This window comes from Salmo salar, chromosome 19 (assembly GCF_965601325.2).
Source record: "Salmo salar chromosome 19, fSalSal1, whole genome shotgun sequence".
NCBI lineage: Eukaryota > Metazoa > Chordata > Actinopteri > Salmoniformes > Salmonidae > Salmo > Salmo salar.
Window position 1 is genome coordinate 13,564,957 of NC_138309.1, and position 25,936 is coordinate 13,590,892.

The 25,936-nt window shown below is 43.2% G+C and overlaps 1 protein-coding gene across 4 annotated transcripts in view; it reads right to left on the bottom strand.

Annotated features, from left to right (window-relative positions):
• Window positions 1-25,936, bottom strand: part of ntng1a (netrin g1a) — a 151,473-nt gene that overhangs the window by 79,076 nt on the left and 46,461 nt on the right. For all 4 annotated transcript variants that reach the window (XM_082965631.1, XM_014157326.3, XM_045702103.2 and 1 more), the window contains exon 3: window positions 18,996-19,639. In XM_082965631.1, the coding sequence (XP_082821757.1) occupies window positions 18,996-19,639 (644 nt within the window). The remainder of the gene's footprint in view (window positions 1-18,995; window positions 19,640-25,936) is intronic.

The following is a 25,936-nucleotide window of genomic DNA, read 5'->3' on the forward strand; positions in this document are numbered from 1 at the left end:
CAGAAGGCGGCAAAAAGCTGAATCGTGGCTTTGCAGGCTCTGGCTGAAACAAAGTAGCGCGTTTGGGTAGTGGCTGGTTACAGTACTGTGAGACTCAGGCTCGTGCCCGCGTCGACCGAAAGCTTTGTTTTCTTTCCTCTGTTTAGCTAAATGGACATTCCCGGTCGGAATATTGTCGCTTTTTTACGAGAAAAATTGCATAAAAATGGATTTTAAACAGCGGTTGACATGCTTCGAAGTACGGTAATGGAATATTTAGATTTTGTTTGTCACGAATTGCGCCATGCGCACGACCCTGATTTACCATTTCGGATAGTGTCTGGGACGCACGAACAAAACGCTGCTATTCGGATATAACGATGAATTATTTTGGACCAAACCAACATTTGTTATTGAAGTAGCAGACCTGGGAGTGCATTCTGACGAAGACAACAAAAGGTAATCAAACTTTTATAATAGTAAATCTGATATTGGTGAGTGCTAAACTTGCCGGGTGTCTAAATAGCTAGCCCGTGATGGCTGGGCTATGTACTTAGAATATTGCAAAATGTGCTTTCACCAAAAAGCTATTTTAAAATCGGACATATCGAGTGCATAGAGGAGTTCTGTATCTATAATTCTTAAAATAATTGTTGTGCTTTTTGTGAACGTTTATCGTGAGTAATTTAGTAAATTGTTAGGGAATTCGCCGGAAGTTTGCGGGGGTATGCTAGTTCTGAACGTCACATGCTAATGTAAAAAGCTGGTTTTTGATATAAATATGAACTTGATTGAACAAAACATGCATGTATTGTATAACATAATGTCCTAGGGTTGTCATCTGATGAAGATCATCAAAGGTTAGTGCTGCATTTAGCTGTCTTCTGGGTTTTTGTGACATTATATGCTAGCTTGAAAAATGGGTGTCTGATTATTTCTGGCTTGGTACTCTGCTGACATAATCTAATGTTTTGCTTTCGTTGTAAAGCCTTTTTGAAATCGGACAGTGTGGTTAGATTAACGAGAGTCTTGTCTTTAAATAGCTGTAAAATAGTCATATGTTTGAGAAATTGAAGTAATAGCATTTCAAAGGTTTTGAAAATCGCGCCACAGGATTCAACTGGCTGTTACGTAGGTGGGACGAATTCGTCCCGCCTGCCCCAGAGAGGTTAAACAGGAGAATGGCAAGAGAGAGGACATCAAATCAAATCAAAATGTATTTGTCACATGCTCCGAATACAACAGGTGTAGACCTTACAGTGAAATGCTTACTTACAAGCCCTTAACCAACAATGCAGTTAAGAAAAATACCTAAAAAAATAAGAATTAAAAGTAACAAATAATTAAAGAGCAGCAGTAAAATAACAATAGCGAGGCTATATACAGGGGGTACCGGTACAGTCAATGTGCTGGGGCACCGGTTAGTCGAGGTAATGGAGGTAATATGTACATGTAGGTAGAGTTATTAAAGTGACTATGCATAGATAATAACAGAGTAGCAGCAGCGTAAAAGAGGGGCAATGCAAATAGTCTGGGTAGCCATTTGATTAGATGTTCAGGAGTCTTATGCCTTGGGGGTAGAAGCTGTTTAGAAGCCTCTTGGACCAAGACTTGGCGCTCCGGTACTGCTTGCCGTGCGGTAGCAGAGAGAACAGTCTATGACTAGGGTGGCTGGAGTCTGACAATTTTTAGGGCCTTCATCTGAACACGCCTGCTATAGAGGTCCGGGGTGGCAGGAAGCTTGGCCCCAGTGATGTACTGAGCCGTACGCACTACCCTCTATAGTGCCTTGCGGTTGTAGTTCTGTCAATTCATGATAACAATGATGGAGAAATGTATTATCTTAATGAACAATCAAGGAGGTACAACATGAGATTGTAGAATCTCCACATGAGAACTGGACGGAGTCTGAGGACAAAGTAAGGGAAATGACTTCGTCCAGGATGGCGTAGCAGTCCGACGTGTGTCTTTGTCTTGTCCCATGTATATATAATTTTCTTCGTATATATTTAGTATATATTTTAATCTCACTTTCCATCTACGGACTGAATATACTCTCCTGCAACCCACCTCACCAAATGTGGTACGGATCTGCTATTTTTATACTTTAGAACAGGAACCCCCTTCAGAAGCTAGCGAGCTAACTAGCTACTAGCTAGTAGTCAGTTAGCCACTGCTAGCGGTCCTCACCGTTAACTCAGACATCAGCCAGCCTCAACCCTTTCAATTCCTGCCAGTCTGCACAGCGCGATATCAACCTAGAGCATATCGGACTGCTTTTTCTCTACCACATCTCCAGATTCGGGGCGTCAGGTAGCCTAGTGGTTAGAGCGTTGAACTAGTAACCGAAAGGTTGCAAGATCGAATCCCCGAGCTGACAAGGTAAAAATCTGTTGTTCTGCCCCTGAACAAGGCAGTTAACCCACTGATCCTAGGCCGTCATTGAAAATAAGAATTTCGTCTTAACTGACTTGCCTAGTTAAAAAAAAATCCTACCGCAAGCTCTGAACCTTTACACTGGATCATCGCAGCTAGCTAGCTGCTATCTGAGTGGCTACTCCTGGTTAATGTCTCTGTCCTGAAGCAAGCACCAGTTAGCCTGGAGCTAGCCTTGAGCTAGGCCCATCTCCCGGCTAGCCAAAGAGGTTCGCCAGCCAATTCTTGGGCTACAATGCCAATTGGCCTGGACCCTTTACTGGTCGGCACGGAGGCCCGCCAATCCATCACGACTGGTCTGCCGACGTAACCGTCCGAGGGGAGTCTCAACAGGTTCTTCTGTTGCGATGTCACCGGATGCCCATCTGCTAGCCCCGGCCCGCTAGCTGTCTGAATCGCCGTGTCTCCAGCTCGCCTAGCGTAGCAGCGACTACAGAATTGGCTCCCTGACTCATCTAGTAGGCTACTCATTGGACCCTACGATCACTCGGTTACACAAGCCTCTCCCTAATATCAATATGCCTTGTCTATTGCTGTTTTGGTTAGGGATTATTGTCTTATTTCACTGTAGAGCCACTAGCCCTGCCCAATATGCCATGAAAAGCGTGCCCAAAGTAAACTGCCTGCTACTCAGGCCCAGAAGCTAGGATATGCATATAATAGATAGAAAACACTCCAAAGTTTGTAAAACTGTTAAAATAATGTCTGTGAGTATAACAGAACTGAAATGGCAGGCAAAAACCTGAGGAAAATCCATCCAGGAAGTGCCATTACCTTGAAATGGCTGTTTTTCCAATGAAAGCCTATCCGCCATTTAAAGGGATAGGACCCAGATTCCGTTCCCTATGGCTTCCACTAGTTGTGAACAGTCTTTAGACATTGTTTCAGGCTTTTATTCTGAAAAATGAGAGAGAATGACAACATTGAGTGAGTGGACCCTGGGATGTCCTCAGAGCTGGACCGAGAGTACGCCTTTCTTGTTTTCTTTTTATATTGACAAAGCTTTTGTCCTGTTGAAATACTATCGATTATTTAGGGTAAAAACAACCTGAGGACTGATTATAAACATTGTTTGACATGTTTCTACGAACTTTACGGATACTATTTGGAATCTTCGTCTGCCTCTTGTCATCGCATTTGAGCCATTGGATTACTGAACAAAACGCGCCAACAAAATTGAGGTTTTTGGATATAAAGAGGGACTTTATCGAACAAAACTAACATTTATTGTGTAACATGGAGTCTTGTGAGTGCAACCATACGAAGATCATCAAAGGTAAGTGATTAATTTTAATGATATTTCTGACTTTTGTGACTAATCTACTTGGCTGGTAACTGTACGTAATGTTTTGTGTGCTGAGTGCTGTCCTCAGATAATCGCATGGTTTGCTTACACCGTAAAGCCTTTTTGAAATCTGACACGGCGGCTGGATTAACAAGAAGTTAAGCTTTATTTTGATGTATAACACATATATTTTCAAGAACGTTAAATATTTGAATTGAGTATTTTTGAATTTCGCGCTCTGTAATTTCACTGGATGTTGGCCAGGTGGGACGGTAGCGTCCCACACCCCCTAGTGAGGTTAACTGGTGCCTCTAGAGACAAAACCTTTCTCATCGTCACTCAATGCCTAGGTTTACCTCCACTGTACTCACATCCTACCATACCCTTGTCTGTACATTATGCCTTGAATCTATTCTTCCGCGCCCAGAAATCTGGTCCTTTTACTCTCTGTTCGGAATGCACTAGACGAGCGGTTCTTATAGCCTTTAGCCATACCCTTATCCTACTCCTCCTCTGGGTTAACCCAGGACCTGCAGCCCCCAGCACCACTCCCATTCCCCGGGTGCTCTCATTTGTTGACTTCTGTATCCGTAAAAGCCTTGGTTTCATGCATGTTAACATTTGAAGCCTTCTCCATAAGTTCGTTTTATTCACTGCTTTAGCACACTCCACCAACCCTGATGCCCTAGCTGTGTCTGAATCATGGCTTAGGAAGGCCACCAAAAATCCTGAAATTTCCATCCCTAACTTTAAAGTCTTCCGACAAGGTAGAACTGCCAAAGGGGGCGGAGTTGCAATATACTGCAGAGATAGCCTGCAGAGTTCTGTCATACTATCTAGATCTGTGCCCATCAATTCGAGCTTCAACTTTTAAAAATCCACCTTTCCAGAAACAAGTCTCTCACCATTGCCGCTTCAGCCCCCAGCTGTGCCCTGGACACCATATGTGAATTGATTGCCCCCCATCTATCTTCAGAGTTCGTACGGCCGTCCTACAATCTAAGCTAGATGCCCTTGATCTCACACAAATTATTAAGGAACCTACCAGGTACAACCCTAAATCTGTAACCATGGGCACCCTCTTAGATATCCTCCTGACCAACTTGCCCTCGAAATACACCTCTGCTGTCTTCAACCAGGATCTCAGCGATCACTGCCTCATTGCCTGCATGCGTGATGGGTCCGTGGTCAAACGACCACCCCTCATCACTGTCAAATGGTCCCTAAAACACTTCAGCAAGCAAGCCTTTCTAATCGACCTGGCCCGGGTATCCTGGAAGAATATCGACCTCATCCCGTCAGTAGAGGATGCCTGGTTGCTCTTTAAAAGTGCTTTCCTCGCAATCTTAAATAAGCATACCCAATTCAAAAAATGTAGAACTAAGAACAGATATAGCCCTTGGTTCAGACTTAACTGCCCTTGACCAGCACAAAAACATCCTGTGGCGTTCTGCATTAGCATCGAATAGCCTCTGCAACCTTTCAGGGAAGTCAGGAACCAATATACTCAGTAAGTTAGGAGAGCTAAGGCTAGCTTTTTCAAACAGAAATTTGCATCTTGTAGCACTAATTCCAAAAGGGTTGGGACACTGTAAAGTCCATGGAGAATAAGAGCACCTCCTCCCAGCTGCCCACTGCACTGAGGCTAGGAATAAATGTACGATAATCGATCATTTGAAGAAGCATTTTTCTACAGCTGGCCAAGCTTTCCACCTGGCTACCCCTACCCTGGCCACCAGCTCAGCACCCCCTGCAGCAACTTGACCAAGCCCCCCCGCTTCTCCTTCACCCAAATCCAGACAGCTGATGTTTTGAAAGAGCTGCAAAATCTGGATCCCTACAAATCAGCTGGGCTAGACAATCTGGATCCTCTCTTTCTAAAATTATCAGCCGAAATTGTTGCAACCCCTATTACTAGCCTGTTCAACCCCTCTTTCGTATTATCTGAGATCCCTAAAGATTGGAAAGCTGCCGCGGTCAACCCCCTGTTCAAAGGGGGAGACACTCTAGACCCAAACTGTTATAGACCTAAATCCATCCTGCCCTGCCTTTCCAAAATCTTCAAAAGCCAAGTTAACCTGTTTGGGCTAGGGGGCAGTATTGAGAATTTTGGAAAACATTTTTAACTGCCTCCTACACCAACTCAGAAGCTAGAATATGCATATTATTGTTCAGGTTTGGATAGAAAACACCCTAAAGTTTCTAAAACTGTTTGAATGGTGTCTGTGAGTATAACAGAACTCCTATGGCAGGCAAAAACCTGACAAGGTTTCATGCAGGAAGTGGCCTGTCTGACAAGGAGTCGTGCGTCTTGCATCTGTTTATTGAAGAGTAAGGATCTTAGCTGTAACGTGACAATTCCCAGGGCTCCAATAGGCTCTCAGAACCCGGGAAAAACCTGAACGATGACGAGGCAGCCTCTGGCTGAAACAGATTATCGCCTTATCCAAGTGGCCGATCAGAGGACCATTGAATGAGGCGCGTGCACGATTCGCCCCCGTGGAGAAATTTCATTCGGCTGTTTAGCTTATTGCAGATTCCCGGTCGGAATATTATCGCTTTTCTACGAGATAAATGGCATAAAAATTGGTTTTAAACAGCGGTTGACATGCTTCGAAGTACGGTAATGGAATATTTAGACATTTTTTGTCACGCCATGCGCCATGCGCACGACCGTTATTTACCATTCGTATAGTGTCTAGAACGCACGAACAAAACAGAGGATATTTGGATATAACGATGGATTATTTGGGACCAAACCTACATTTGTTATTGAAGTAGAAGTCCTGGGAGTGCATTCTGACGAAGAACAGGAAAGGTAAGAACATTTTTCTTATAGGAAATAGGATTTTGGTGAAGGCTAATCTTGCCGGGTGTCTAAATAGCTAGCCGTGATGGCTGGGCTATGTACTTAGAATATTGCAAAATGTGCTTCATCCGAAAAGCTATTTTAAAATCGGACATAACGAGTGCATAGAGGAGTAATGTATCTATAATTCTTAAAATAATTGTTATGCTTTTTGTGAATGTTTATCGTGAGTAATTTAGCAAACTGTTAGTAAATTCCCCGGAAGTTTGCGGGGGGTATGCTTTTTCTGAACGTCACATGCTAATGTAAAAAGCTGTTTTTTGATATAAATATGAACTTGATTGAACAGACATGCATGTATTGTATAACATAATGTCCTAGGTGTGTCATCTGATGAAGATCATAAAAGGTTAGTGCTGCATTTAGCTGTGGTTTGGGTTTTTGTGACATTATATGCTAGCTTGAAAAATGGGTGTCTGATTATTTCTGGCTGGGCACTCTCCTGACATAATCTAATGTTTTGCTTTCGTTGTAAAGCCTTTTTGAAATCGGACAGTGTGGTTAGATTAAGGAGATTCTTGTCTTTAAATAGCTGTAAAATAGTCATATGTTTCAGAAATTGAAGTAATAGTATTTCAAACGATTCAAAAATCGCGCCACTGAATTCAGGTGGCTGTTACGTAGGTGGGACGAATTCGTCCCGCTTTGCCCATAGAGGTTAACAAACAGAGCACCGACATTTCGAATCCCACCGTACCTTCTCCACTATGCAATCTGGTTTCCGAGCTGGTCATGGGTGCACCTCAGCCACGCTCCTGGTCCTAAACGATATCATAACCGCCATCGATAAAAGACAGTACTGTGCAGCCGTCTTCATCGACCTGGCCAAGGCTTTCGACTCTGTCAATCACCGCATTCTTATCGGCAGACTCAATAGCCTTGGTTTCTCAAATGACTGCCTCGACGGTTTCGCCAACAACTTCTCAGATAGAGTTCAGTGTGTCAAATCGGAGGGCCTGTTGTCCAGACCTCTGGCAGTCACTATGGGGGTGCCACAGGGTTCAATTCTCGGGCCGAGTCTTTTCTCTGTATATATCAATGAGGTCGCTCTTGCTGCTGGTGATTCTTTGATCCACCTCTACACACACGACACCCTTCTTTGGACACTGTGTTAACCTGTTATGGCTAGGGGGCAGTATTTTCACGGCCGGATAAAAAACGTACCCGATTTAATCTGATTATTACTCCTGCCCAGAAACTAGAATATGCATATAATTATTAGCTTTGGATAGAAAACACTCCAAAGTTTCTAAAACTGTTTGAATGGTGTCTGTGAGTATAACAGAACTCATTTGGCAGGCCAAAACCTGAGAAGATTCCATGCAGGAAGTGCCCTGTCTGACAATTTCTTGCCCTTCTTGATTATCTCTATCCAATACAGGGGATCTCTGCTGTTACGTGACACTTCCTACGGCTCCCTTGGGCTCTCAGAAGGCGGCAAAAAGCTGAATTGTGGCTTTGCAGGCTCTGGCTGAAAAAAAGTAGCGCGTTTGGATAGTGGCTGGTCACAGTACTGTGAGACTCAGGCGCGTGCACGAGGGGATCCCATGCTTTTATTTTCTCTCTCTTTGTACGTATACACGCTTTCCCGGTCGGAATATTATCGCTTTTTTTACGAGAAAAATGGCATAAAAATTGATTTTAACCTGTTAGGGCTAGGGGGCAGCATTGACACGGCTGGATAAAAAACATACCCGATTTAATCTGGTTACCACTCCTACTCAGTAACTATAATATGCATATACTTATTACATATGGATAGAAAACACCCTAAATTTTCTAAAACTGTTTGAATGGTGTCTGTGAGTATAACAGAACTCAAATGGCAGGTCAAAACCTGAGAGATTCCTTTACAGGAAGTGGCCTGTCTGACCATTTCTGGAACTTCTTTGCCATCTCTATCATTTACTAAGGATCTCTGCTCTAACGTGACACTTCCCACGTCTTCCATAGGCTCTCAGAGCCCGGGAAAAAACAGAATGTCGTCATTCCAGCCCCAGGCTGAAACACATTATCGCCTTTCTCAAGTGGCCCATCAAGAGACACTAGCTTATGCGCGTGACCCCGACCGCCCCCGCCTTTGGGATTTTTTCCTCTGTTTGCCGAAAAGGAGATTCCCTGTCGGAATATTATCGCTTTTCTACGAGAAAAATGACGTAAAAATTGATTTTAAACAGCGGTTGACATGCTTCGACGTACGGCAATGGAATACTTTGAATTTTATTGTCAGGAATTGCGCCAAGCGCGTGACACTTCTTTACTATTTCGGATAGTGTCTGGAACGCACGAACAAAACGCCGCTATTCGGATATAACGATGGATTATTTTGGACCAAACCAACATTTGTTATTGAAGTAGCTGTCCTGGGTGTGCATTCTGACGAAGACAACAAAAGGTAATGACATTTTTATAATAGTAAATATGATTATGGTGAGTGCTAAACTTGCCGGGTGTCTAAATAGCGAGCCCGTGATGCCTGGGCTATGTACTTAGAATATTGCAAAATGTGCTTTCACCAAAAAGCTATTTTAAAATCGGACATATCGAGTGCATAGAGGAGGTCTGTATCTATAATTCTTAAAATAATTGTTATGCTTTTTGTGAACGTTTATCGTGAGTAATTTAGTAAAATGTTAGCGAATTCCCCGGAAGTTTGCGGGGGGTATGCTAGTTCTGAACGTAACATGCTAATGTAAAAAACTGGTTTTTGATATAAATATGAACTTGATTGAACAAAACATGCATGTATTGTATAACATAATTTCCTAGGGTTGTCATCTGATGAAGATCATCAAAGGTGAGTGCTGCATTTAGCTGTCTTCTGGGTTTTGGTGACATTATATGCTGGCTTGAAAAATGGGTGTCTGATTATTTCTGGCTTGGTACTCTGCTGACATAATCTAATGTTTTGCTTTCGTTGTAAAGCCTTTTTGAAATCGGACAGTGTGGTTAGATTAACGAGAGTCTTATCTTTAAATGGCTGTAAAATAGTCATATGTTTGAGAAATTGAAGTAATAGGATTTTTAAGATTTTGAAAATCGCGCCACAGGCTGCAAGTGGCTGTTACGTAGGTGGGACGAATTCGTCCCGCCGGTCCCATAGAGGTTAAACAGCGGTTGACATGCTTCGAAGTACGGTAATGGAATATTTAGAAATCTTTTGTCACGAAATGCGCCATGCTCGTGACCCTTATTTACCATTCGGATAGTGTCTTGAACGCACGAACAAAACGCCGCTGTTTGGATATAACAATGGATTATTTGGGACCAAACCAACATTTGTTATTGAAGTAGCAGTCCTGGGAGTGCATTCTGATGAAGAACACCAAAGGTAATCAAACTTTTCTAATAGTAAATCAGAGTTTGGTCAGGGCTAAACTTGGTGGGTGTCTAAATAGCTAGCCGTGATGGCTGGGCTATCTACTCAGAATATTGCAAAATGTGCTTTCACCGAAAAGCTATTTTAAAATCGGACACCTCGATTGCACAAAGTTTATCGTGAGTAATTTAGTAAATTCACCAGAGGTATGCTAGTTCTGAACGTCACATGCTAATGTAAAAAGCTGGTTTTTGATATAAATATGAACTTGATTGAACAAAACATGCATGTATTGTATAACATAATGTCCTAGGTGTGTCATCTGATGAAGATCATCAAAGGTTAGTGCTGCATTTAGCTTTGGTTTTGTTTTTTGTGACATTATATGCTAGCTTGAAAAATGGGTGTCTGATTATTTCTGGCTGGGTACTCTGCCGACATAATCTAATGTTTTGCTTTCGCTGTAAAGCCTTTTTGAAATCGGACAGTGTGGTTAGATAAAGGAGAGTCTTGTCTTTAAAATGCTGTAAAATAGTCATATGTTTGAAAAATTGAAGTTTTTGTATTTTTGAGGAATTTGTAATTCGCGCCACGCCTATCATTGGATATTGGAGCAGGTGTTCCGCTAGCGGAACATCTAGATGTAAGAGGTTAACAAACCTCCAAACGAGCTTCAATGCCATACAACACTCCTTCCGTGGCCTCCAACTGCTTTTAAATGCTAGTAAAACTAAATGCATGCTCTTCAACCGATTGCTGCCTGCACCCGCCTGCCCGACTAGCATCACTACTCTGGACGGTTCTGACTTAGGATATGTGGACAACTACAAATACTTAGGTGATTGGTTAGACTGTAAACTCTCCTTCCAGACTCACATTAAGCATCTCCAATCCAAAATTAAATCTAGAATTGGCTTCCTATTTTGCAACAAAGCCTGCTTCACTCATGCTGCCAAACATACCCTCGTAAAACTGACTATCCCACCGATCCTTTACCTTGGCGATGTCATTTACAAAATAGCCTCCAACACTCTACTCATCCGTTTTGTCACCAAAGCCCCATATACTACCCACCACTGCGACCTGTATGCTCTTGTTGGCTGGCCCTCACTACATATTCGTCGCCAAACCCACTGGCTCCAGATCATCTATAAGTCTTCAATAGGTAAAGCCCCGCTTTATCTCAGCTCACTTGTCACCATAGCAACACCGTCCTGTAGCACGCGGTCCAGCAGGTATATTTCACTGGTCATCCCCAAAGACAACACTTCCTTTGGCCGCCTTTCCTTCCAGTTCTTTGCTGCCAATAACTGGAACGAATTGCAAATATCACTGAAGCTAAAGTCTTAAATCTCCCTCTCTAACTTTAAGCATCAGCTGTCAGAGCAGCTTACCGACCACTGTACCTGTACACAGCCAATCTGTAAATAGCACACCCAACTACCTCATCCCAATATTGTTATTTATTCTCTTGCTCTTTTTCACCCCAGTATCTCTACTTGCACACCATCATCTGCACACCAGTGTTAATGCTAAATTGTAATTATTTCGCCTCTATGGCCAATTTATTGTCTTACCTCCCTACTCTTCAACATTTGCACACACTGTACATAGATTGTTCTATTGTGTTATTGACTGTACGTTTGTTTATGTGTAACTCTGTGTTGTTGTTTTTGTCGCACTGCTTTGCTTTATCTTGGCCAGGTCGCAGTTGTAAATGAGAACTTGTTCTCAACTAGCCTACCTGGTTAAATAAAGGTGAAATAAAAAAATAAACAAAATCTTGGAGAAACTGAAGATGGACCACAGGAAGATTGAGGTGGAGCGCACCCACAAGCCTGGAAAACCCACCACCGGCCCAGGCCAATACTGGTCAAGTTCCTGTCTCAACATCACCAGTCTCAAAGTCAACCGTGAAGAGGCGACTCCGGGATGCTGGCCTTCTAAGCAGATTTCCTCTGTCCAGTGTCTGTGTTCTTTTGCCCATCTTAATCTTTTATTTTTATTGGTCAGTCTGAGATTTGGCTTTTTCTTTGCAACTCTGCCTAGAAGGCCAGCATCCTGGAGTCGCCTCTTCACTGGTGTTTTCTAATGATCAATTAGCCTTTTAAAATTATAAACTTGGTTTAGCTAACACAACGTGCCATTGGAACACAGGAGTGACGGTTGCTAATAATGGGTCTCTGTACGCCTACGTAGATATTCCATAAAAGAAAATAGCTGTCTCCAGCTACAATAGTAATTTACAACATTAACAATGTCTACACTGTATTTTTGATCAATTTTATGATATTTTAATGGACAAAAAAATGCTTTTCTTTCAAAAAGAAGGACATTTCTAAGTGACCCAAAACTTTTGAACGGTAGTATACATTTTTTGGCTTTTTCCCTATAATGTCTCTCTCTTACAAGCTACCGAGGAAAGCCCATATTAATATATGTAGCCTTAGAAATAAGGTTTGTGAAATCATTAACTTGCTAACATTTTTACATTTTAGTCATTTAGCAGACGCTCTTATCCAGAGCGACTTACAGTAGTGAACGCATACATTTCATACATTTTTTTTAATTTTTCGTACTGGTCCCCCATGGGAATCGAACCCACAACCCTGGCGTTGCAAACATCATGCTCTACCAACTGAGCCACACGGGACCATATACATCAGATAACATTAATACAGTGCCTTCAAAAAGTATTCAGACCTCTTGACTTTTTCCACATTTTGCTAGTTTTTGCAAATTTATTATAAATAAAAACTGAAATATCATATTTACATAAGTATTCAGACCCTTTACTTAGTGTTTTGTTGAAGCACGTTTGGCAGCGAATACAGCATCAAGCCTTCTTGGGAATGACGCTACGAGCTTGGCACACCTGTATATGGGAATTTCTCCCATCCTTCTCCCAGATCCTCTCAAGCTCTGTCAGGTTGGATGGGGACCATTGCTGCATAGCTATTTTCAGGTCTCTCCAGAGATGTTAGATTGGGTTCAAGTCCGGGCTCTGGCTGGGTCACTCAAGGACATTCAGAGATTTGTCCTGAAGCCACTCCTGTGTTGTCTTGGCTGTGTGCTTAGGGTCGTTGTCCTGTTGGAAGGTGGAACTTCACCTCAGTCTGAGGTCCTGAGCACTCTGGAGCAGGTTTTCATTAAGGATCTCTGTACTTTGCTCCGTTCAGCTTTGCCTCGATCCTGACTAGTCTCCCAGTCCCTGATGCTGAAAATCATCCCCACAACATGATGCTGCCACCACTAGGCTTCACCGTAGGGATGGTGCCAGGATTCCTCCAGACATGGCACAATCTTTTTTCTCATGGTCTGAGGTCTTTAGGTGCCTTTTGGCAAACTCCAAGTTGGATGTCATGTGCCTTTTACTGAGGAGTGGCTTCCATTTGGCCACTCTACCATAAAGGCCTGATTGGTGGAGTGCTGCAGAGATGTTTGTCGTTCTGGAAGGTTCTCCCATCTCCACAGAGTAACTCTAGAGCTCTGTCAGAGTGACCATTGGGTTCTCGGTCACCTCCCTGACCAAGGCCCTTCTCCCCCAATTGCTCAGTTTGGCCAGGTGGCTAGCTCTAGGAAGAGTCTTTGCTGTTCCAAACTTCTTCCATTTAAGAATGATGGAAGCCACTATGTTCTTGGGGACGTTCAATGCTGCAGAAATGTTTTGGTACCCTTCCCCAGATCTGTGCCTCGACACAATCCTGTCTCAGAGCTCTACGGACAATTCTACCTCATGGCTTGGTTTTTGGATCTGACATGCACTGTCAACTGTGGGACCTTACATAGACAGATGTGCCTTTCCAAATCATGTCCAATCAATTGAATTTACCACAGGTGGACTCCAATCAAGTTGTTGAAACATCTCAAGGATGATCAATGAAAACAGGATGCACCTCAGCTCAATTTCGAGTCTCATAGCAAAGGTTCTGAATAAATACAGTTGAAGTGGGAAGTTTACATACACCTTAGCCAAATACATTTAAACTCAGTTTTTCATAATTCCTGACATTTAATCCTAGTAAAAATTCCCTGTCTTAGGTCAGTTAGGATCACCACTTTATTTTAAGAATGTGAAATGTCAGAATAATAGTAGAGAGAATGATTTATTTCTGCTTTTATTTCTTTCATCACATTCCCAGTGGGTAAGAAGTTTACATACACTCAATTAGTATTTGGTAACATTGCCTTTAAATTGTTTAACTTGGGTCAAATAGTTTCAGGTAGACCTCCACAAGCTTCCCACAATAGATTGGGTGAATTTTGGCCCATTCCTCCTGAAAGAGCTGGTGTAACTGAGTCAGGTTTGTAGGCCTCCTTGCTCGCACATGCTTTTTCAGGTCTGCTCACACATTTTATATAGGATTGAGACCAGGGCTTTGTGATGGCCACTCCAATACCTCGACTTTGTTGTCCTTAAGCCATTTTGCCACAACTTTGGAAGTATGCTTGGGGGTCATTGTCCATTTGGAAGGCCCATTTGCAACCAAACTTTAACTTCCTGACTGATGTCTTGAGATATTGCTTCAATATATCCACATCAGTTTCTTTCCTCAAGATGCCATCTATTTTGTGAAGTGCACCAGTCCCTCCTGCAGCAAAGCACTCCCACAACATGATTCTGCCACCCCCATGCTTCAGGGTTGGGATGGTGTTCTTCGGCTTACAGGCCTCCCCCTTTTTCCTTCTAACATAACGATGGTCATTATGGCCAAACAGTTCTATTTTGGTTTCATCTGACCAGAGGACATTTCTACAAAAAGTAAGATCTTTGTCCCCGTGTGCAGTTGCAAACCGTAGTCTGGCTTTTTTATGGCGGTTTGAAGCAGTGGCTTCTTCCTTGCGGAGCGACCTTTCAGGTATGTCGATATAGGACTCGTTTAATTGTGGATACAGATACTTTTGTACCTGTTTCCTCCAGCATCTTCACAAGGTCCTTTGCTGTTGTTCTGGGATTGATTTGACTTTTCGCACCAAAGTACATTCATTCATCTCTAGGAGACAGAACGCGTCTCCTTCCTGAGCGGTATGACGGCTGCGTGGTCCCATGGTGTTTATACTTGCATACTATTGTTTGTACAGGTGAACGTGGTACCTTCAGGCGGTTGGAAATTGCTCCCAAGGATGAACCAGGCTTGTGGAGGTCTACAATATTTTTTCTGAGGTCTTGGCAGATTTATTTTGATTTTCCCATGATGCCAAGCAAAGAGGCACTGAGTTTGAAGGTAGGCCTTGAAATACAGCCACAGGTACACCTCCAATTGACTCAAATGGTGTCAATTAGCCTATCAGAAGCTTCTAAAGCCATGACATAATTTTCTGGAATTTTCCAAGCTGTTTAAAGGCACAGTCAACTTAATGTATGTAAACTTCTGACCCACTGGAATTGTGATACAGTGAATTATGAGTGAAATAATCTGTCTGTAAACAATTGTTGGAAAAATGTCCTAACCGACTTGCCAAAACTATAGTTTGTTAACAAGAAATTTGTGGAGTGGTTGAAAAACGAGTTTTAGTGACTCCAACCTAAGTGTATGTAAACTTCTGACTTCAACTGTATGTAAAGGTATTTTTGTTTTTTATTTTTAATAAAAGTGAAAATTTTTCGAAAAACCTGTTTTCGCTTTGTCATTATGGGGTATTGTGTGTAGATCAGTGAGGATTTATAAAAACGTAATCCATTTTAGAATAAGGCTGTAACGTAAAACAAACTGTGGAAAAAGTCAAGGGGTCTGAATACTTTCCGAAGGCACAATTCATTTGATGATACAGCAGTAACAATACAAGGAAGGATATAGCATCTATAGAAGAGACAGACAGTTGTGCCTGTATATATTCAGAGTCATATCCTTGTAATGCTTAGAGAAGATCTTACTGTATGTGTTTTGTAAAGTCATTCCGCTGCGTCACTTCTTGTTTTATTAGAAACATTAATGTTCTGTAAATTCCAAATTGTTTGCATAGTCATATGGAATCATGTAGTAACCAAAAGAGTGTTTAACAAATCCAAATATATTTTAGATTTTAGATTCTTCAGTAGCCACCCTTTGCCTTGATGACAGCTTTGCACACTATTGGCATTCTCAAATATAAAATATATTTTGATTTGTTTGACCCTTTTTTGGTTACTACATGATGTCATATGTGTCATTTCATAGTTTTGATGTCTTCACAATTATTCTACAGTGTAGAAAATTGTAAAAATAAAGAAAAACTTGAATGAGTAGGTGTGTCCAAACATTTTACTGGTACTGTATGTGTGACTGCTAGATGGACACACACACTACATGTTTTTAAATGTATGTAAATTGCCTTTTGTCTGTAATGTATTTTTCGTAATGTGTCGGACCCCAGTATGACTAGCTGTCGCCATTGGTGTCGGCTAATGGGGATCCTAATAAATCAAATCCAATCTGCCTGTCTGCCTGTCTGTCTGTCTGTTGGCCTGTCTGTGGGCGAGAGGAGGGAGAGAGAGATGAGGTGGGGAAGGCAGGGAATGAAGGAGGGAGAGAGAATAGAGGGGGAGGAGAGGGAAAAAAGTGGAGAGTGAGGGGGGAGGGAGAAGGTGAAGGAGAGATGGGGAGAGAGGGGAGGGAGAGAGAGGAGGGATGGAAAGAAGGATTGAGGGAGAGGGAGAGAGAGGAGAGCGTGAGGGTGAAGGATGGGAGGGGGAGAGGGAGGAAGGGGAGAGAGAGAGTCGACTAACAGATAGGTGGGAGAGAGGAGGGAGATAAGAGGAAGTGGAGGGAGAGAGAATTGAGGGGGGAGAGAGAGGAGAGAGGGGAAGAGGGTGGAGGGGGTGAAAGAAGGGGAGGGAGAAAGGAGAGAATTAGAGCGTGAGAAAGACACAGACAGCCAGTCAATTGGTTGATGCTTATCTTTTCCCATTGACTACTATGTATTTACATTTTAGTCATTTAGCAGACACTCTTATCCAGAGCATTTTATTTTTTATATTTTTTTGTACTGGCCCCCCGTGGGAATCGAACCCACAACCCTGGCGTTGCACACACCATGCTGGCGTTGCACACACCATGCTCTACCAACTGAAAGTCTAACCTTTGACACTCATCTTTTCCCATTGAACCCAATGTATTGACATAAACATCGACCCGGTGACACTCATCTTTTTCCATTGACTGCAATGTATTAAGAAAAACATCAACCCTGTGACACTCATCTTTTTCCATTGACTGTAATGTATTGAGAAAAACATCGACCCGGTGACACTCATCTTTTTCCATTGACTGTAATGTATTGAGAAAAACATCAACCCGGTGACACTCATCTTTTTCCATTGACTGCAATGTATTGAGAAAAACATCAACCCGGTGACACTCATCTTTTTCCATTGACTGCAATGTATTGAGAAAAAAGTCAGCTTCTGTGACATTTTACCTGGATGTCAATTTTTTTGATGTTTTCTATGGTACAGTAGAGGCCTCTAGAACCGTCTGTATTGTGTCATTGTTCAGAGTGGCACCACAGGAGGCCCCTCTAAACAGTTCTATGGGCAACATGCCGGCATGTTCTACTCTTCTAGCTACACGTCTTCTATTTCTGAGGTTGAAGGATGGGTTTCCTCCTACTTTGAGCCATTGTATGAAAGGGCGGCACTGGTTAGAGCGTTGCACCAGTAACCAGAAGGTTTCTAGATCAAATCCCTGAGCAGACAAGTTAAAAAAAACTGTTGTTCTGTTCCTGAACAAGGCAGTTAACCCACTGTTCCTAGGCTGTCATTGTAAATAAGAATTAGTTCTTAACTGACTTGCCAGGTTAAAAAAGTAAGTCATGCAACATCTCAAGCTAGAGAAAATGTGCTATTTCATTATTGGATCTGCAAATACATGTTATAATATCTGGCACCCTTTACTAAATTTTTAGGAGACATGAACCTAGCTAATTTCACAACGCCATAAACTAACCAAAATATGAATTTATATCACTATTTTTACTCTTCTTTCCTTTCTGTTTGATTATATCTTAGTTTTTCGTTATTTGATTATATTGCTCCAATTCTATGTCCAATTCTGTAGTGGAGCGGGTTGAGAGGAATTATCATGGTCCACACACACCAACACATGAAGAGAGCATGACAACGCCTCTTCCCCCTCAGAAGGCTGAAAAGATGAATGGGCACTCAGATCCTCAGAAAGTTCTACAGCTGCACTATTGAGAGCAACTTGACTTGCTGCATCACTGCTTGGTATGGCAACTGCTTGGCATTCAACTGCAAGGCGCCACAGAGAGTTGTGTGCACGGCCCAGTACATCACTGCGGCCGAGTGATATTCCATCCAGGACCTCTATACCAGGCGGTGTCAGAGGAAGGCCCAAAATATATTCAAAGACTCCAGCCACCCAAGTCATAGACTGTTCTCTCTGCTATCGTACGGCAAGTGGTAGCGATGCATCAAGTCTGGAACCAACAGGACCCTAAACAGCTTCTACCACCAAGTCATAAGACTGCTCAATAGTTAGTTAAATAGTTAAACAATAGCTACCCGGTCTATCTGCATTGACCCTTTTACATTAACTCTTTTGACTCATCACATACGCTGCTGTTACTGTCTATTATATATCCTGTTGCCTAGTCGCTTTACCCCTACCTATATGTACAGTACATATCTACCTCAATTACCTTAATTTCTATCTAATTGAATCCTGCTGTATCCATCCTTCTGTCCAGAATTTACATTTACATTTTTTTACATTTTAGTCATTTAGCAGACGCTCTTATCCAGAGCGACTTACAGTAGTGAATGCATACATTTCATTTTCATTTCATACAAATTTTTTTTTTAATTTTTTTTTAATTTTTTTTTTTTTTCTTCTTTTTGTACTTGGCCCCCCGTGGGAATCGAACCCACAACCCTGGCGTTGCAAACACCATGCTCTACCAACTGAGCTACGGGGAAGGCTGAATCACACATTGCATTAATATGCACTCATTCAAGTGCAGGAAATATAATATGGCAATAGTGACTTGATACTAATATGCAATGTAGCCACATACCAAGACAGATAACATAATAAACAGCATGTGAACCCAGTCAACCTCTGCTGCGACAGAAAACAAAGTAGTAAAAATGTATTGTGAGAGCTTACCTTCCCTGGACCTTGATGTCAGAGATGGCGTAGAAGTATCTGGACAGGTTGTTCTCATCTACCATGGTGGCCCCTGTGGCTGGTCGGAGGAGCCGGACCCTCAGGTCTGTAATGGTGAAGAAGTCTCTCAGGTTCTTGGTGGTGTCTAACTGACCGTAGAGGGACGCCATGTTGTGGAGCCGTGGTCCGGCGAACAGTGCAAAGCGGTCCTTGATCTCGAAGCGCACCGTCTTGTCATACTTCCACACGTAGCCCCTGGAGTATTCCTCGGTGCAGATGATGTCTAGGAGAGTGTGCTGGGTCAGGTCCTGGACAGTCTTGGCATCCATGGTGAAAGCGTCCAGACAGTCTGTGGCGTAGAACTGGTAGGGTTGCCAGGTCTTACCGTAGTCCAGAGACTTCTCCAGAACCATCTGTTCCGGGCGGCCTGACTCGAAGGTGACCACAATGTCGTCGGTCAGCTCGATGGTTTTGCTCCACGACAGTGTGATATTGACCAGGAGGGCCTTGGGGTACTTCTTCCAGGAACTAGACTGCCAGAAGGTTGTGGGGTTGCGGCCCTCGAAATCGAACATGAGCTCCGGTGGGTGGGCCAGGTCCTCGTTTTCGGCATCACATTCATTGTTACACATGTACGGGTTCTCCTAAAAGAGAGGGGACAATAAAGACAGAGAAAGAACGACATTAAGGAATTGAAATGGTAAACAATAACACAGGTACCCAAAGCATATTTTTACGAGCCTTGAGTTCTATGTGTAGCCAAGTGTAGGTTAAAGAAATAGACTTCCATGCAGGTTAAAGAAATAGACTTCCATGCAGTATACAGCACAGAGCCCTAGTACGACCATGACTCTGCATAATTTGAATAGTATTGATGTGATGTTGGGTCCAGGGCTCCAGCTGTGGTACTAAATGAATCTAAATGAGGGGCTAGCCTATTAGAAAACACCCGGAGACAGATTCATGTTTTATGGGGACGCTTCGGAGAAGTCCCCCCTCCACCACGGACTTACAACACCCCTCTTCTCACAGCCAGACTGCAAGTGCCTTTTGCCTTTTGTCAATTCTGTCAGTGAAGGATGAAAAATATATCATCCAACCTCCAGTTCAAAGTCAAGGGTATCAAGCCAGAGAGAGGGAGAGCAAAGGAAGGCAGAGAACATAACTTAAAGGATCTCTCTCTCCCTCTCTCTTTCCCTCTCTTGCTCTTTTTAAAAGAGGCAGACAGGCAGGTGAGCAGGCAACGCCTCAGATTCATCAAGACCCTTTCCTCTAGAAAACATCCTCCTCAAAACATTGGTACGGTTTGCCACAAATCGTTACACCGCCATGTTCTTCCTTCCCCGGGGCTACAGCCTGCTGTCTGCCGCTGGACTAAGGGGAGGGGGGTACTTCAGGAAGGACCTTTCAACAGAGACGCTCCTCCAATTTATCAGGACAAGATAATACACCACTTGATTAGGTAGGAAATGTCAGTGTCTGTGTGGTTCTGAGGCCAGGGCGATATAAGAGGGGAGGAGCGCTCTCTGTCCGGGTGATGTAGGACAGGAAAAGAAGGCAGGAAGACAAAAGGAGAGAGTGAGAAAGAGAGAGAGAAAGATACAAGAAAAAGGAAGGAGAGAGAGAGAGAGAGAGAAAATATGTTCCTGCTAATAAGCTTTGCCGTTTTTTCTTGTCCTCCAAGGCAAGGTGAGGATAAAACATGTCTGTGCCGGGCATTTAGCCTTCTAACTGGCCCAGAGTCACATTAATATCCTGTCTAGCCAATCCCCCACAGTCCTCTGAGCGCTGGACAAAGGGAACCAGGGAGTGAGCAGTAGGCTGTGAGAGGAGGGCTGGCAGCGGAAATTTCCACTTGGGTTTCAATGGGCGACACAGTCAGGAGGTTAGGGCTGCCATTACCTGCCATCTGCTACCCTGTACTGTGTCTACAGAGGGCTCGTTAGCTGTAGGTTACTGGGACTTTGGGGATTAGAAAAGGACTATAAAGGAATTGTGGGTTACCATCCTCTGGATGCCCCTGGGCACATTGGACTGGATTATTCAAAAGAAGTGGAACACTCAGGTTTCCATAGTCAAGGTAAATAGAAAACAACGTGGCATTATGTACTCGAAGCATGTTTCTGAGTTTTGTAATATTTACTAGGTTGAAACCTAAATCTCATGAAAATATGTGTTACTTTGGCGGGACACACACACACACACACACACGGACACACACACACATACACACAGGCGTCCATACACATTTAGTCTAATCAGACAAAGATGTATCCTTATCAATTTCTTTCACCAGAGGCTGGAAATCTGCAGCGTAGCACCTGGCAACCTTGGCTAGCCGTGGAGATCTCCAAACACACAGGTTAAAACCTTTCATTACTGTCTCCTCCATACTCACAAAATACAGCCTTATGAAAATCAATACCCTCGCTCTCCGGGCACGCTGTACGGGACCACTCCTTCCTTCAGATAGGAGATAAAGCGCTGAGCACCGCAGCCCAGTGGAAATCAATGGTGAGACTTCTGTTTTATTTTATGGCACTGACAGCTCTATTAGCCGATAAATGGTTTGGCGAAACATTAGAATAATTGACATTGCAGCTAGCGAGCTTCGCTGCTACACAGCTCCACCCTATCCAGACGTAATTACCGAAGATGTTTCTATTAATCCTAATCTGATCAACTAGCAGCAGCAGACGAGGGACAAGACAGCAGCCATAGATTACAGTGATGACTGACTGGAGCTGCTATCTGCTGGATGGAGGTAGTGGAGCGGAGAGGTCACGCTAAATTGGTGCTAATGGTATCAGCGACCCCCCAAAACACACTAGGTTAATCTAATCCCCGGTGTCGGTGATGAAGAGAGATAGGAACGTGTAGGTGTGTGTGGGGGGGTATATTGGTGTGTGTGTGTTGGGGAGGGAGGGGGGGGGGGGGGGGGGTCGGTACTATCTTCACAGGGCAGCTCTAATTGTTGCTGTGTCTATTTATAAAGTTCTGCCTAATTTCACCTCCTGACTGAGACAAAAACAGCCCCGTAATGAATCACAGTAATTCCAGCCTTTCTTTTCTTTCGTTCTCTTGTTGTTCTCTAGACAAATGTTGTTTGGTTGGGTCATCGTCGGGAAGTGGTTTTCTCATGGTTGGCCAACCAAGGCTTTCCCAGGGAGACACATAACAGATAGAGCAATTTGCCTAACACACACTGGGGAGAGATGGAAGAGGTGGTTTCTACTATTTGAGACGCTTTATTTGTTATGTCTATACCAATCAGGTTAAAACTGTTTGTCTCTATTTCAGCTAGCAACGCAAACATTCACTTGACAAAATAACACATGCTATTGTGTAAAACCCAACCAGTATTATTCCGCAAACATCCCACCAAAATTAGCTTATCGGTATCTCATAATCAAACATATCTATTATATCAAAAGATGAAGAAAAAAACAATATAGATCTAAAAGACAAAGAATATAATGATTCTATAATGATCAAGAGTATAGGATTAGTACGAGCGAGACTATAGTTCAATAGAAGAACGTACTGTATATAATTGAAGAGCGGGACTGACCAACCCCAACCCCATGCTTTGGCCCGTGCTGCATGGTATTTTGGCCGAGGGAGTGTGGCAAAGAGGGAGGCTAGTGTTAAAGTGAATAAGATATGGCTGTGCAGCCCTGACAGCCCAGGCCTCCCCCTTACGTGATCACTGATAAAGGATGTGACTAGGGGAATATAAATTTAGTGGCCACTGACAGGCAGGCGTGATGTATGGGCCCAACCAATCAAACAAATCCTTTTGTGTGACAGATGTTTCTGACTTGTAACCCAGATCACAGATTGCTCCCTCCCTCCTGTTGCTCTCTCTCTCTCTCTCTCTCTCTCCTGCTCTCTCTCTCTCTCCTGCTCTCTCTCTCTCTCTCTCCTGCTCTCACTCACTCCCTCTCTCTTTGTCTTTATTTTTCACACTAACGCAAACAGGAAACAGTCCAGCCCAAGGATTCCTTAAAAAGTACATATTGCAATGGTGTTGATCACAAAACACTGATAACATTGCTTACATCATTTTTGATGACATGTTTTATGAGTCATCCAGATTATTTGTCTAACGTGTCTAATTATATTCTACTCAACAATTGTGTTTTGCGTATCCTCTGTGATCTTTGCTCTGTGATCTTTGCTGTACAAACACCCGTATTGAACATGCATTCTGTCAGGGGTCAGTGTGCAGCGGTAGGACGGAGTCAGGCGCAGGACACAGAACTGAGTAAAAGACGTACTTTACTTGAAAAGAAACAACAATAATTTCCACGCAGGGAAAAACACACCAGCGCATAGAAGTCTAGAACACTAAACAAAGAACAAACACACACAAAACCATGTGGGAACCAGAGGGTTAAATAGGGAATAAATTATAACGTAATGGGAACCAGGTGTGTACAATCAAGACAAAACAAATGGAAAAAGAAACATAGATCGGTGGTAGCTAGAAATCCGGTGACGTTGACCGGCGAACGCACACACACACACACACACACACACACACACACACACACACACACACACACACACACACAGACACACACACACACACACACACACACACACACACACACACGCACGCGCACACACACACAGATGGATTATAGAGTTTGCTAGAGTTTATCAGTAAACAATCCAGATGGCCCAGATGAGGAAATCCTAATGAGAAAAACAACTCCCTCCCCACCACATGGCACAGTCAGGGTTTCAGGTGATGTCATGTAAGACAGCCCTTCTGAAAGACAGCTAGTAGAAATCTGGCCAAGGTCCCTCTGTCTGAATGAGGGGAAAACAATCACACAACTTTCCAGTCTTTCTTTTCCCCTCCCTTCCTCCCTCCCTACCAACCTCTATTTTCCACCTCCCCATCTTATTTCCCTCCCCGCTCAGTAGCCAGGTTGGGGTTAAACCTATCCCTCCTGCATTAATGAGACCTTGTGTGTGAGGATAGATTTCTGCACTGGCCCATGGGCTCGATTGAAGCAGTGCTCTCTCTCTCTCTCTCTCTCTCTCTCTCTCTCTCTCTCTCTCTCTCTCTCTCTCTCTCTCTCTCTCTCTCTCTCTCTCTCTCTCTCCTTCCTGGCCATACTAATATCATAAGTGAAGTCTCTCTCTTGGCGTTTGGCGCTGGTTGACACAGACACTTGGGTTTAACCTCAACGCTGTGTGAATATCGGAAGCTGTCGCCCAGATTACAGTGAGGTGATAGATTCCTGCTAAATCCTGTCATGGATTACAATTACATTTTCAAACAGCTCAGAGTCAAGCAGGGGTCAACACGACTACATGGTGGTCAATATGAAAGAGAGAAAGAAACAGCAAATATTCTGCCCTACTCATTCACACCAAGAGACATTATCCATGTAACATCTAACAATGATACCTGGCACCTTGGTTTGGAAATGAGAGCGAGAGAGAGAGAGATTTGATGTCTCAAAGGTGAGCTGATAAAATATGATATTTGTTGCTAGCAGTAGAAGGGAAATTCAATAGTGATCTAATGCTGCTGTGTGTGTGCGTGCGTGTTGTGCATCCTCGCTGCAGTGCAGGTGAACCCTCCCATAGAGAGGGTTATGAGGCGAGACGATGTGTAAATGTCCACGGTTCCACCTATCACACTCCACAGCTGACCATTTAGCAGATTCATGAGCCTTAAAACAATGTGTGGAAGCCTCTGCAACCTCCCTCAGCGCATTTGTAGGATATAAAAACAATTTTATATTCTATTATATTTTATATGTCATTGAGAGCTCTACAGGGTGCACTTGTGATATGGATGGGAGGCATGACAGTAGATATAGCTCTTACTTTAGGAGATGGTAGATATTTCTCAGATGCGAGGTGATACTTTCAACACATTTTAACCACAGTATCTTATTTCATCTACACTGAGTGGTCAAAACATTAAGAACACCCCCCCCCCCCTTTGCCCTCAGAACAGCCTCAATTCGTCAGGGCATGGACTCTACAAGGTGTCGAAAGCATTCCACAAGGATGCTGGCCCATGTTGACTCCAATCCTCCCACAGTTGTGTCAAGTTGGCTAGTAATGGATCTCTACTCCGAATATCTTGTTCCATCTCATTCCACGGACGCTCAATTGGATTGAGATCTGGTGACTGGGCAGGCCACCGCAGGAAGCTGAATTCACTGTCATGTTCATGGAACCATTCCTGAACAATCCTAGCCTTGAAGCATGGGGCATTATCCTGCTGAAAAAATCCATTCGCAGATGAATACACTGCTGCCATGAAGGCATGCACCTGATTGGCAATGATGTTTAGATATCCTGTGGCATTCAAACGTTCCTCCCCTTTTACCATGAAAACACACTACCCACACCGTCACCACCAGCACCAGCCAGCAATGCTGACATGCGGCATGATGGATGGATCATGTTGTTTTCACCAATGTTGTACTGGACTGTCAGTTGACGAACTGAAGCCCGTCTGTTGCTCTGCACAAATAATGTCAGCCTCCTTTTGAGTGGTGGACTATTCTTGATACATACGGGAAACTGTTGAGTGTGAAAAAGCCAGCAGTGTTACAGTTCTTGGCACACTCAAACCGGTGCACCTGGCACCTACTACCATACCCCGTTTAAAGGGACTTAGAGGGACTTTTGTCTTGCCCATTCACCCTCTGAATGGCACACATATACAATCCTTGTCTCAATTGTCTCAAGGCTTAAAAATCCTTCTTTAACCTGTCTCCTCCCCTTCATGTACACTGATTGAAGTGGATTTAACATCAATAAGGGATTATAGCATTCACCTGGTCAGTCTATGTCATGGAAAGAGCAGGTGTTCCTAATGTTTTGTACACTCAGTGTATATCTCCATTCAACATTAAACAGACAGGTGATGTATTATACACAATATTGAGAAGTAGCATGAATTA